The sequence below is a fragment of the Dichotomopilus funicola genome (genome assembly GCF_033296635.1).
Source record: "Dichotomopilus funicola strain CBS 141.50 unplaced genomic scaffold C8A04scaffold_73, whole genome shotgun sequence".
NCBI lineage: Eukaryota > Fungi > Ascomycota > Sordariomycetes > Sordariales > Chaetomiaceae > Dichotomopilus > Dichotomopilus funicola.
In genome coordinates, this window is record NW_026944094.1 from 109,707 (window position 1) to 123,997 (window position 14,291).

The 14,291-nt window shown below is 55.5% G+C and overlaps 1 protein-coding gene across 1 annotated transcript; it reads left to right on the forward strand.

Moving 5' to 3' along the window:
- Positions 1 to 3,142: 3,142 nt before the first annotated feature.
- Positions 3,143 to 7,112, forward strand: C8A04DRAFT_39741 (exocyst complex protein exo70; the record flags this gene model as incomplete). Its single annotated transcript, XM_062784698.1, has 6 exons — positions 3,143 to 3,452; positions 3,515 to 3,861; positions 3,917 to 4,170; positions 4,239 to 4,659; positions 5,154 to 5,319; positions 5,395 to 7,112. 6 exons carry the CDS (start codon positions 3,143 to 3,145, stop codon positions 7,110 to 7,112), a joined length of 3,216 nt encoding a protein of 1,071 aa, XP_062634026.1.
- Between the last annotated feature and the right edge of the window lie 7,179 nt (positions 7,113 to 14,291).

A 14,291-nucleotide genomic window follows, 5' to 3' on the forward strand; every position in this document is an offset into this window, starting at 1 on the left:
GTCACCCTGGCGAAACACAACATGCCCGTGTTTGACTGTCAGCATCCTGTCCCGTGTTTCTTCCCGACCTTCCGTTACAGGATGGTTGGTTTATTGTTGTCGTCCCATAGCCGGACGCATCTGGCCGCGCTCGACCCGTTCTTGGCCGGCAAACACCAGCACGATGTCGCAAAATGTACAGGGCTTCCATGTAATTATATCAAGAAACAGACTTTTCAGTTGTTTTGAGGAACCTCCACATACTTGTTCTCAACTAACACAAGTTCGCCCCATATGCCCTCTTTGTTAAAGTTGTTTGATATTGGGGGCTCTTCATAATTGAACTACCCAATGTTGCGTAACTTGCACGTACAATCCCCTAGCTCTGTTGTCCGAGTCCAGCAGGTAGCGGACCTAAACTCATAACGGCCAGTCCTGGGCGAGTTCATCTTGCACGGAACTTCTGGAAGCCTGGCTCCGAAGCTCTCCGTGCTTCTCATCGCCAACCCGACCAATAGAGTGTGACTGTTGGTTCGTTCAATGTAACACATCTTGCGCGCTTCACAACCAACACTACCAACGGAACACCAGTGCCACCATCAAACGTGGTTGTGGGCCGTTCTCCGGGCTGATCATAAAATTCAATTGGTTACCGAACTGCTGGATGCTGAACAAATCGTCGAGCTAGCTTTTTAGGGGCGGTCCGACAGGTCTTAAGGTGTGTCACGAAATGCCCAGAAAAGCGACATCAAGAGACAGCGGGTATAATCCGAAGGAAATCACGACTTCCTCGTCCTACATCGGTTAGCCACGGGGGGACTCAATCTCATTGAGCGCCAGCATAGACCCGAGATACGGATGATGGCTTCCCGCCTGATACAGACGGCACCGTCGGGCATTCGTGCAGCTTATCATCCGTTCGAGGTGTAACCCAAGATTTTGATGCGAGGTCCGAGCCAAACTGGAGTTCCTGTCACTCGTGCATTTGGGTGGCTGCGGTGGACATGGTTTTCTGTCAACGACACCCCCTTTCTGGATGTCCTCTGTGGAGAGAAAAGGGATATTACAGGCTTGCAGCGGGGCCGAAGACGTGCATCATCTCCCCTGTCTTTTTACGCATGTCTAGAAAAGGAGAGCGAGAGCCCGAAACCGTACCGGATTCTCACTTCGCGTAACCCAGTTCGAATCCAACGGCGAAAATCGTCCAATGAAATAGGGGAGGAGAAAAACAGCCCGCAGAATCAGAGGTCGGGGGACGCTGCATGTCAACTGACAGCAACATCACACCCGAACCATGCAGGTGCAGCAATGCCCATGGCACCCTCTGGCTGACCCAAGTACGAACCGAGAAGAAGTGGTTGACAGAGAACGCCACGATCCGGCAGAACCCTTTTGACAGCCCCGCATGATCCTCCTGATTTGTCGAATGTGGTGAATTTATGCGGTGTCTTCCTCCTGCTGAGTACTATATATGTACCACTGGAGTCTCATGGGCAAGGGGGTGGGATAAATTGCTGACCGGTATCCGAAGAGTGACGTTGACAGGGGGAGGTTGCATCAGCGCGACTGTGTAAGTCCATGTGATGAAAATGAGGCTGGCGGACAAGTTCGGTCCCTCACCCATAGCATCGCGCCCCAGATAACACTGCCTCTTCGAACGGCATCAGGGCGTTGGTGTGGGAAGATGGATGGCCGTGCCATGGGTGTCATCCTGAGTACCATACTGAAAGCAGGGCTATCGACGCTGGTCCCTGGAACTGGTCTCCATTGCGAAGCTGCGTGCTCCCGGGCCCGTCATCGCTTCCAGCACTAAATAACCCAGAAAGGATTGTCTGCCATACACTACAACAGCAAATTCAGCAAACGGATGGTCAGGACTTTGCCAGCTTTGCCGAACGGAAAAGGAGGGAAAAAAAAAAAACTCCACCGTCGGCTGATGGAAGCGAGACCCGGGTCACAGCTTCACATTGACGGCGGGGCACCGCCGACTGAGCTGTATCGGGCCGCGAAGCTCCGTCTGCCCCGGCCCGAGGGTCGAAGTCAAGCTACCCGAAACTAAGCCATCCTTGCAAACGGACACGAGTTCCTACTCAAAGCGGGGATGATAAACGAATAAACACCACAGGGGGTATCCTGGTACTGGCCCTTGACGGTCAAGACAGCAAAAAGGGTGGCCGAACGATGGAACCGAGGTCGGGATGCCGAGTCCAATCCTTCGCCCTTCCCACTTTACCCCTCACCCGCAGAGCGTGCCGAGACAAAAAAACGTTTCAGCAGGGCGGAGGTTGCACAACAGCGGTGACAACTCGTGGCGTTCGCTGGAAAGTGGCTACCCGCAGGTGCTTTGTTGCACGTGGTACATGTTATACTTCCTTTCCCCTTTCCATCTATCCCACCCAAAACAACCCCCTATTCGGGACGCCTTGCTGTATGTTTCTTGCTTCCCGGTGCGAAACGAACAAGGGTGTCCCCCAGATTCCGCCCTACCGACCCCTCTCTTATCCGGAGAGTTTTGGAATCGGGACCCAGAGCGCCGATTTCGTCGTTACGAGGGGGAGGAAGGGGGGTTGCCGACCGGCTAGTGAAAATTGCAGTATTGGCCGTCCGAACGAGCGAATCATGCTGGCAACCGAAGATCCACTCTCTCATGGTACGGGACGCGTGGTTTGTGGTTCGAGAAAGAGAACTCCCGGCCCGGAGGTAACCAGTACCTGGTGTGGGCAGACCAAGGACCTTCTTGATGGGATGACAGGCACTACGAGGCACCGGCTGGCTCTCCAAGGGCCGCTAACATTGGTGGAGACAGTCAGTAGATTTGCAACAAAGAGGATTTCCATCCTGACTGGTACTCCATTCGCGTGACCGCGGCCGGGGTTCCGGCGTGGGTAGTTAGTAGATTTGTAACAAAGAGGATTGCCGTCTTGACCGGTTCTCCATTCCCGTGACCACGGCCGGGGTTCCGGCTAGGTGACTCGGGACGATCTGTGGTTCCTTCTACAAATAGAAGTATCTGGCACGCCCCAATGTAAGGCCCCCCCGTCCCCATTCTCTATGATATTCATTTTCTCGATTGAAGCCTTCTGAGACCACGTCAACGGACATCATGGTCTTAAAACAAATCGACGCTCCCCAAGGGGTTCAAAACCCAAACGGCCATGTTGACATGCGAGAGCAAACGAAATCAGCGGTGCTGCACAGGGACCTTGGCTATGAGTTTCTACATTTGGCAAAGGGGGAGGGAAAATACCTGGTGCTTGAGGATGGGAGGAGGGTTTTTGACGCTTCCGGAGGTGCTAGCGTCGGGTGTATTGGCTGGGGAAACGAGCGGGTAGTGGGCGCTGTCACGAAGCAGATGATGGCAATCCCATATTGTTCAACTGTCTTCTACACGACAAAGGTCCAGGAGGAGCTCTGCCGTTTTCTAGTGGACTCGACCCACGGTAATATGGGGCGCGCCTACATCGTCAACTCAGGTTAGTCAGGAGAGGGCAGGACCCCAAAATGGAGTGCACAGCTCTCACTAACATGCCTCAAGGTTCCGAAGCAATGGAAGCGGCGGTCAAGCTGGCTAGGCAGTACTTTCTCGAACTTAGTCCACCACAACCCCAGAGGAACCGCTTTATTTCTCGAAAACAGTCATACCACGGCATCACCCTCGGTGCATTAGCAGTTGGGGGCCATGAACATAGGCGAGAAAAGTTCGAGCCTCTTTTGATGAAGAACGTCTCCAGGGTGTCACCTTGCAACAGTTTCCGTGGAAAGAAACATGGCGAGACTGATAATGAGTACGTGGCGCGGCTGGCACAAGAGTTGGACGACGAGTTTGAAGCGGTCGGGCCCGATACGGTGTGCGCATTCGTTGCCGAGCCTGTTGTGGGCGCTGTAGGTGCAGCCTTGCCATGCTTTTCCTGTTGACGTCGCTGACCACACGATATAGGCGCTTGGGTGTGTTCCCGCGGTCGCTGGGTACTTTCGGGCCATGCAGGCTGTCTGCCAGAAATATGGCGCCCTCCTTATCCTCGACGAAGTGATGTGCGGCATGGGCAGGTCTGGTACACTCCACGCATGGGAGCAAGAAGGGGTGGTCCCTGACCTTCAAACAATCGGCAAAGCGCTAGGTGGCGGTTACCAACCGGTAGCGGGAGTACTCGCACACCGGAAGGTCGTGAATGTGCTCGAAAAGGGGAGCTCGTGAGTAACACATTGGCACCAAGAAAGCGGATTCTAGCTTGCTGGGCTTCTAACACTTTTATGACCAGAGTGTTTGTCCACGGGCACACTTATCAAGGCCATCCGGCTGGGTGCGCGGCCGCTTTCGAAGTCCAGAAGATAATTCAAGACGAGAGTCTCCTAGCGAATGTCCGGAAAATGGGCGAGCGTCTTTCCATTCGGTTGCAAGAAAGAATCGGGGCACATCCTAACGTGGGCAACATCCGGGGCCGCGGCCTTTTCTGGGGCGTCGAGTTTGTCGCCGACAAGAAGACCATGGAGCCTTTTCCGGCCGAGGATCGTATCGCGTTGGCCATCTCCGAGCGCGGCTTGGATGACAAGTACCGTATCGGCGTGTATCCCGGCGCTGGATCGGCCGATGGCATCCGTGGCGACCACGTTATCATCTCGCCCGCCTTCAACATAAATTCTGACGAGGTCGAGTGGGTTGTTGAATCTTTCGGGTGGCTTGTTGAAGATTTCTTCCGGGACATGAAAACTTCTGGCTGTCTCATTTGAAGTCTACCGAGTCCGCGATGAGATTGAACGTCCTCCTGGTCGGGGTGCGGTGGAATCGAGACGGAGAAAGTAGAAATAGCATACGAGGCCAGATTAGTAGTGAACAAAACTTCGATGGCTTCACTTTAATTCCTTGATATTTTGCTCAACGCGTGTATGATCTTTTGGGTTTGTCTACCACAACGCGAATACCTAGTTAATAATGTAATGACAAGTAATCCCGGCAATGGAAAGACGTCACATCCCTGCACTCTGCCCCACTTACCTGGGAAGTGGGCCCTCGTGAGCGGCTTGGCGGCTGCTTGCACCTGTGACGACTAGGGAGTTCCCATTCGCAATGACTACCTTACCAAACTATCTAACAACATCATCACCACTTGTCGCACCCGCGGGCCGCAAACATGGCCGTCGGCGTAACTAATGGCCGACACGCCGCCGACGAAGAGGCCAGAGCCGAAGTCGATGTCCTCAACTCGCGTCTAGAAAAGACAACGCAATTGACCAAGAAGATCCAGGCATGTCTCGGCAGGCTCGAGGCAACGGGGAAAAGCGTCCGCGATGTGGCGGGGCCATTGAACGGGGAAACAAAGAAGTTGCAGATTCTTGGGAACAGTGGGTGGCCGCATGGTTTCATGTCGACGAGTTGGAGGGTTGAATGCGACTAACTTTGACAACCCCCTTCGACAGACATCGAATCGGTTCTCGCCGCTATCGAACGCCTACGCCAGCCAGCCGACAGCAAAAATGATGAGGAGCAGATTATCCGAATGGGCCCTGACAAAGCCGGCTTGCCCAACTACTTGGCATCTATCAAACGTCTAAACAAAGCCCTCAACGATATGAAGGCCTCGAACCTCCGCTCGACTCAGCAGACAGTCACCGAACTCCAACGGCTCGTGAAACTAGGAAACACCCAGCTCGAGAACTCGTTCGACAAACTTTTACGGAACGAGACACCAAGGTCGATTGAGCCCCTCCACTTTATTACAAAGAACAAGCCCTTCCCTGTGCTGTCGCAAGACAAGTTCGCGAGGCTGGGCTTGATCAACTCCTTTGTTGCGGGGGTATACCGCCAAGGCGGCGGCGGAGCGCCCCAAGACTCACCAATAGCGAAGATATACATTGAAATTCGGTCGCAATATCTGTCCTCAGGCCTGGTAAATCTGGCCGCCGCAAGCACCAGCACAGCCAAAAAGAAGAACCCAGACGCCATCTACCGGGCGGGGATGAACGGGATAGGAACATATGCGCAGGCGATGGAGGGCTTATTTGTAGCAGAGTACGAGAACGTCTGCAACATTTTCACCCGGGAAGATTGGGGGCCTGTGTTCGAAGCGACATGTCAGCCGTCGCTGGTCGAATTGGGGAGGACCTTGCGGGAGTTGAACGGGCATATTAAGGCGCATATGTCAACTGACTGCTACATGGCATATGAGATTGTCGAGATCATCTCCGAGCTGTCGAACGACCTGGAACGAAGGACGGGCGAACTCAAGAATCCGCTGGCGGCCTCACTGAAACCTATTCGAGAAACCGCTAAATCTTCCTTGTTCGAACTTCTTGAGGACACCAAGAGGAGAATCAACAGCTTACAGACACTGTCTTTGGATGGGTCCCCGGTCTCGATCGTTTCGGAGGCCATGCAGCGGCTCCAAACCATGGTGGAGTTTCTCCGGCCGATATCGAGCATCATGGTCTCCCTTGGGGACGGCGGATGGAAGTCGGCCTCTGCTTCCAGAAGTGGCGATGCCGCTCCCAGTCTGGCATCCTTTGATATTGGAGCTGATGGCAAAGAGATCTTTGCGCACTACTGTATAGACACGATTGAGGCGCTCATGTCGTGTCTCGACGCTCGCGGACGGCTACTCCTACAGAAAAAGCCTGTCATGGGCGTATTTCTCGCCAACAACGTGTCCATCATCGAACGCATGATCCAGTCCTCAGAACTCGCTTCACTACTTGAATCCCGTCTCGGGCCCCTCGATTCGTGGCGCAAGAAGGCGGCTAGTCTATACACTGACACGTGCAAAGATGTTAGCATCCACCTCTTCGACGTCATCCATACTAGCCGTACGGGCGCCGGCGGCCGCCCGACTTCTGGTCAGGGCGGTGCCATAGTGGTTGATTCGGCGTCAATCCTCAAGAGCCTGTCGTCGAAGGATAAGGAGAGCATCAAGGGCAAGTTTGCTAGCTTTAACGCCTCGTTCGACGACATGGTGCTCCGTCACAAGGGCTATTACATGGAGCGAGATGTCCGCCAAATGTTTGCCAAGGACATGCAGACCATGATTGAGCCGTTGTATAACCGCTTCTGGGACCGTTACCATGAGGTGGACAAGGGCAAGGGCAAATACGTCAAGTACGACAAGTCGTCAATCGCCGCTGTGTTCTTGACGTTGTATTGAGCTAGCTTACTGAACTCGCGTCTCACCCTTTGATCTCCCTTCCCCCCCTTCCCCCCTCTCCGGCCCCAAAAGCGCATTCCTTTCGGTTTCAAACAAACCGGTTCGCCTCTTTGCGCCCAAATTTTCGCGCGCGCTACACTAGGTCATGATAGATGTCAGCATGCGCAGGCGTCGTCGATCCCAACTGGGGGCGGAGAAGGGGCGACCGCCCGCATGAAAACAGTAAGGCAAGGTCGCAAGTGCTCACAAGGCCGCGTCATGCCTGTTTCCCTTCAACCACCCCCCGCCAGCGTCAGCCCTGCAATCCCCAATATCCGGGCTGCCGAGTCTCGCTTAGACGGGAAGGATGCGTCTTCCTGCGTGTGTGAATCATAGCAGGGACCAGCACGCCCACGCATTGCCCATCGTGGTGCCTGCCGGGACTTGGGGCGGAAGGGAGGGGGGTGGGGGTGATTCTCGACGCTGCGAACAGGGGGCGGGCGTCGTGCCTGAACGTTGGGCCTGTGTTGGAGTCTGGGCTGGGGTTGTTGAGAACTGGGTTCGGAGCCGAAGCTGAGCACTGGTGCCGGGGACGAGACGGATGTGAGGGTGATGGCGTGAGAAGCCAAGGACTTCCTGGTTCCATCGGTGGGGGAACGAACCAGCCGTTGATCCTCTTACCGCACAGTTCTGATTCGGGGCGCGGCCGGGTTCCCCTTTTTGATACGTCCCGCGATAAACGACGATAGCAGTCTAGGAGTGTACCGTCATATTTGCTTTGGTCCCCAACGCACATACTTTGTGTACTAGCCGTTTACACGCCGAGACGGACCACTGTCTACCTGTGAGCGCGTGGCGTGCTGACACATACCCATCAGAGTCAAGCAAGGGAATTTATCCATGGTCTTGGGCGCTCGTTTGGGGGACTTGCAGCAATGATGACCGCATGCCATGGCCTCCTTTCGTGTTTGGGATGACAGATAGCACCAGCGAGAATGATGGGAAGACAAAACATGGGGGAAGACAAGACATGGAAGCCTCAATATGAGACATTTGGCAAGGCGCTGATTGTCGAGCTTAGCCAAGCACCCAAGTACCATGTTTATGGAAGCCGATCGTCAGCCACGAGGCGTCTGGGCGTTTGCTATCGAAGCCTCGTTTCTTCTCACTTTGAGACGCCCTGAGACACCCGAAAAGTCACGGTGGCGATCGTCTTTGTTCCGAATTGCAGAACCATCATCACGAATTTTCGAGGCTGGATCCGTCCTCATACACTAGGATTCAACCTAACTACACTAATGAAAACGCTGGGCAGAACAAAGACCCTTCCTTCGTACACTCGAAGAAGTTGACAGGGGGCACGACCCGGCTTCGCGTCACCTCGCTCGCTTGGCGAGTTCAACTCCCACATTTTGGACACCAACCCACGTTGTTTCCCGTGTTCTTCCCAATGGAGTGGTTGGGACTGGCCTTTCTCTTTCATCCAGCTGGGATGACAATCCTCTCAAGACGCATGTCATGTTCCGTGCGCGCCGGCGGCCGTCCAAACTCGCTGATGCCTCCGCATATGTATATCTCACGCAATCACAACACGAGCTGCTGGAGTCATGACTGCTAGTTCTGCCTTCTGTGCGTTTGTCAGCGACGGGGGATGGGAAGATGGCGTGAGTTCGGCGTCTGTGTGTGCAGATCCTCCGCCTCGCCTGTGTTGATATTCTCCGGGATGGCCTTTATCTCCGGGCCATCCGGGCCATGCCGCTAAGGGGCCGGGGAGGCTTTTGGGGGGGGGGGTGGAATGAAAAGGGACGGGATGTTTCTTGGCGTGTTTGGAGCGGCAATCCGTGTTGGGTTTGACGGGTCTGGGGTATGAATGTTTGTCCATCCACGGCACGGGCGGAAGAACATGCAGAGCTCCTCTTGCTGGAGACCGTCTGTTGCGGTTCGTCAACCTCCCCGTTGCGTTGACGTGCATGCATAACGCAGGACACGCTTTCCATGCAATGCAGCGGCGGTGGTCGTTTTGGTTTCTTAACATGGTTGTTATCGGCTGGTCAGCAAGAAAAGGAGGCAGTAGCAGGATAGATCGCACGGCCCATCAGCCACTCAAGACGGGCCCGTCTGCAGTTCGCTGAATGCGGCCTTCAATGACTCGATCGTGAACGCCAAAGACGAGGCGGGCGAGGCAGGGAATCCAAAAAGCGGGCGGAATGCACGGGACTCGCGGCCAGGATCTCGCTCCTTTGGGGCTACGCGCCTGAGGATGCGTTGTTGTTTCGTTTCCCCTCTTTCTGTCATGAAATCGATGGTCCTTGCTCTCAAGAAAGCGATTGTGTGGTTTGCCTGAGGGTTTGCTGGAGCACTAAATGGATAGGGCAAGGCGGCAGGGTCGGGGCCGTTGCCCTGGACGAAGACCGGACGGGAAAGGCTCGGCTCGGCGGGCGGACGGGCACCAGGGGGAAGTTGCGAAACGGCCCGGGGTCTGGATTAGAGCAGCCTTCCCCAGGGCGCGTCAGGCACTTTGTGTCGGCCTCTCCACATCTCGTCGACGACCATCTTCCCGGTCATCAGCCTCGCGGTTTCGGCATTTTCGAGCTTTCGGAGGTTTCACTGGGGAGCACACTGCGGACGTATGGGTTGGATGCTCATGATCGCCGTGGCAAAACAAACGTTCGGGGACTATGTTTAGTTATCGTAATGGGATCCATCGCTTTGCATTCATGGGACGAGGCTCGGAGAGTGATATGCTGCACAGGACTTCTCATCAACCGCCCGACAAAAACACAGCTTCCATGTTATTCTCAACCTTCGCTCCTAATGGCTCATGGCCCCTTCAACCACCTTCAACTTAACAAAGCCCTGGGGATGTTTTCACCTCTCAGTGCTCACCCCGGCCGCCCAGGGCCCCTGTCAGCGGCAGCAGGCGACTGGAACGGGACGCGCCCGTCCATCCCTAGGACCCCGAGCTGGTCACAAGTCACCATCGGCCGCTGTGCCGAATGTAGACCGCAGCCAGCGTACCATGCTGCTGGGCGATGGACGATACACTCCACAGCATGAGACGATGGGGCGATGGGGCGTTGGATGGATGAACGATGAATGATGGGGGTCATTGTCACCGTGGGGTTCTCACCCGTCCAATCCCCCCAACCCCCCCGACACTGACCCCCTTCCCCCCAGCCCTGGGGTTCCCCCATCGTCAAGTCCCCCCATTGTCCTCCGTGACCCCCAAGGCCGAGTGAGAAACAAAACACCGCCAAATCAGGCCTAACTCGTCAGCTCAGACATCGTGAACAATCTTGGGCATTCCTATCCTCAAATCAAAACACCACGTTTTCCCGGGGGCGAGGAAAAAGGTGCTATCACTGACCAACAGCCCCTTCCCACTCCCCAGGTCCCTCCGAATGCGCCAATGCCAGGAACTGCGCCCCTCTCCATGTACATACAATCCATCATCCCTTTGCATCATGTTCCCCCGTTTCCATTCCCGGACGCCCGCAGGGACCATCAGCGACCAGGCTGGCGAACCGCCGATTCAAAGCGCCGTGGCGGGGGGAGGGACAGGGGAGAAAGCGCTTGGAGCCTTGGGAGACCGGCTTGGGGAGAAAAGCGGACTGGACGAAGTTGGGAAGAGAGGTGCATCAAAAGCTCACGAGAAAAGCGACCTGCATGTTCACCCCCCTCCCCAGCCGCATGGTACATATTCAGGTAGTTCTTGTTGCTGTGAGCGGCTCGAGACTGTGGCTGGGCGTAACTCGTGGAGTATGCGGGCGACGCTCAGCGGCTGCGGAGCTATGGAATGGACATGGGTATAACTAAATCCACACATCTGTCAGTGAGTGAGTCAACCTGGGGCACATGGTGGTTTGTGAGTTGGCAAAGCATGCTGGGGGATGAATGGCAGACGGAAGACATGGTATGTTCCAGGGCCTTCCGCAAGGGTAATGATGTTCTGTTTGGCGGGGTTGAGGGCCTTTTTTTTTCTCTCGCTCGCTTCTTGGCTTCTAGGAGATATAACCGTTGTGCGGAAAATGACAAATTAGCGAGACGTAACGTGAGATCGGTACCACATCATAGGATGGTCGTTAAGACTGAGGTGGTGTCAATGGACGATATTGAGGTAGCCGGGCGGCTAGCAGAGCACTTCGGTCGCAAAACGATGGGATCATCGGGGACGGAATACTGTGTACTGTGTGAATTCAAGACTACCTGCCAGTTCCCACGCCTCCTTGCGCCATGCCACGTTGCCCATGCGCCAGTGCCCCGTTAATGCCCTTCCCAAAGATGTGACTCGCCTGAAGACCAGTGTAAAAAACGGAAGGCATGAAGGTCGGTATCAGGAAATCCATTGCCCCCCAACCCAAAGCGCCAAGTACCCTGAGAGGATGTGACGATGCCATGCCTCGACCCCTGCAAAGACCAACAAAAAAAAAAAACAGACCCTTCCGCGTCCAATCCCAAAAAGATATCCTAAAGCCCTTCAAGTGCATAACCCCTCAAGCAAGTGACCAGCCAAACGACAGAATTGGGAAACCTGGGCTAGCCAAGGAAATAATGAAACCTCAACGGCGAGCAACCCGGCCGGTTTGAAAAGGAAGGCGTCGTGTGCGTGACGAGATCGGAGCTCGCTGCCCAGCAACAGGCGAACATGGGAAGACCGGGGGGTAACATGTGCCGTTGGCTGCACTTGGCCGAATCCAGAACGTCAAAGCTTCAAGTTGTTGAGTCCATCCATCCATCCATCCCTCCCCAGGCCCGATCCGATGGCTTCTCCTTTCCCTCACTCCCCGCGTCTCGCTTCCCGGCCGCGCTTCCCCACTCAACGGAGACATCGTGTGTTCGGTCTGCAAGTGGGTATGTGCAATGAAACAACAGCGGAGGCAAGCATGCCGTCGTCAGCCTTGCATGCGGGTTCGGTATGTCTGGGTGATATGGGGTTATTGTGGTCTGGCGGCAAGGTGGTAATGCGGACACACATGTGGCGCCTAGTGTCCGATGTCCGATGTCCGGTGTTGCCTGTCGTTGCGGCTGCGGCGTTGTCGTTTATGCAACCCGCCCAATTGAGCAATACCGACGCTCATTCATGCTGCTGGGCTGGGCGGTTGATATTGCTGCAGGCGCATGGACGGCTATTTTCCCAGTCACCGCGTCCTTTAATATGGGCAGGAGGCGCAGTGAGAGTCCTCAGGGCAGTAGTCGTGAGTACCGAAGTCGATAGCCTTGCAGCAGAACGAGCAGCACTCGTTGACGAGTTCCTGGTACTCCTTGACGGCCATTGCGGAGGTTGATGAGGTGTTGCTGGTAGTTGATAGTGACTACTTGTAATTGGTGATTGAGAGTGTACGTGTGTGTAGGTGTGTAAACGCGAGGGCGTAGAATAACCGGTGATGAAGAGCAAGGTTGGGAGAATAGACAGAAGCTATCAAGTTGGATAGAACTAGGAGTTGGAGGTGAGGTAGCTCAATGAACTGTGAAGATTGAGATGAGAAGTGGTGATGTCGAGGTATCAGGAGAATCCGAGGTCAGAAATCCACGGGTCGAGAGGGGGTTTATATGCACTACACTTGACACTTGGTGCGGCGGTGCCAACAAGAGACGGGGAGTGCAGCTTGGGCGCGAGCCGCCCTTCTCTGAGTGTGAAGGTCAACTCCCAAAATAGGAAGCCACGCTGAGATGAAGGAAGAAGATGGACGGTGGGGGGTTTCGCCGCGAGACGGGACTTGCAAAGTACTTCTCCACGCGTCGATATCCCTTGTGTGTGCTCTCCCATCCGGGATATCCTGCGGGTACCTCCCTTGTCGCGCAATCCCTGCGATGTACCAACCCTTGGGCACAAATCGAGGGGTTGCTCCAACCACGCCACGGGGACGAAAAAAAGGGATGGCCCGAGAAAAAAAAAAGTTCTCAAGCCCCAATTCGGTCTGTCGTCACCATCACCCATTGGCAACTGCCCACACACCCGCTTTGTGGGAAACCCGGTTCCCTGTCAAGGTCCCAGGACCCGGCCAGGGACGCCAGCTTGGCGCCCGAGACTGGGTGCAACAGCTCGGGAAAGGGAGCGAGCTTTTGACTCGACAGGGGGGAGGGGTGGTCGACGAACCAAACTCTCGACGAACAGAGGCGCCGCGTTGCACTATCACCGAGCGTCTTGGGCTTGCTGGGAGAGCCGCTGGGCAAACGGAGATGCAGCGGTGTGGCACCTCCTTTCAGGGGAGGGTCACGAGGCCCGACAGAAGGTCGCTTCGATTTGTCGGCGACAAGGCAACCGGAAAGGGTGAGCGCCCAAACGAGGTCTTTGTTCCTGTAACACCCGAGAATGGGCCTTCGCAAAACAAACGGCCGCGAGGACATCAGACGCTGGGCAAAAAGTAAGTTGTCGTGCAATCAACGCCGGCAAACCCGAGATACCTCTACTTCTGCAACCGCTCAGTGGTTAATCTAAACAAGCTGACCACACGTGTTTGGCGCAAGCCGACTAGCCGGTGAATGCTCGCAGTAGCAGGGATATTACCTGTCACTGGGAATAAGGAGTTGTCTTCTCCTTATTTTCTCCTTTCTCGAGGCTCCATGTTCCATGTTTCCTAGGGATCGACTCATCGAGCGAGAGGGGATTGAAAGCTCAGGGTCCGACCAACGGTCGGAGACGATTCAAGCGGGGTTGACGTGACCTCAGGTTCCCCCAGATTAGCGTTTCCTGGTAACCGACCGTGTATGTACACTACATAGGACACTCGCGCGAAGCAAAAACATGTCACATTGCATGAGCTCGACCGCCTGCATCCACCGACAAGAGAGCAGGCAAACCCCTCAGTACCGTCAACCCGAACAAGCACCTTGGGCGAGTTGAGGCTGATAATACTGCGTACGCGCCCCCCCCCCCGCCGCTGTGCAGGTGGCTCGCAGCCCAGCAGTCGTCCCTGGGCGCTTTTGTTGAGTTTGCGGCAGGTGTGTTAAAATTAGGCTTTCTGCGTCCCGCGCGGGCGTCGCCTAGCAAACGCAGCACGCCGAATCCGGGGACAGAAAGCTCTCTCACACGGAGGGGGGCCGGCCTCGGGTTGTCTCCCATATCGAACGTCCATTGATCACTCTCGAGGCTCGTCGTGTGTCCGTTGCGCCCGTCTCACCGCGTGGCCCTGCGCCCACTGCTGACGCACCTAGTGCAGCCAAGTAAGTGCAGGCGGCGCTGGCCCAGCCGCCTCGCCC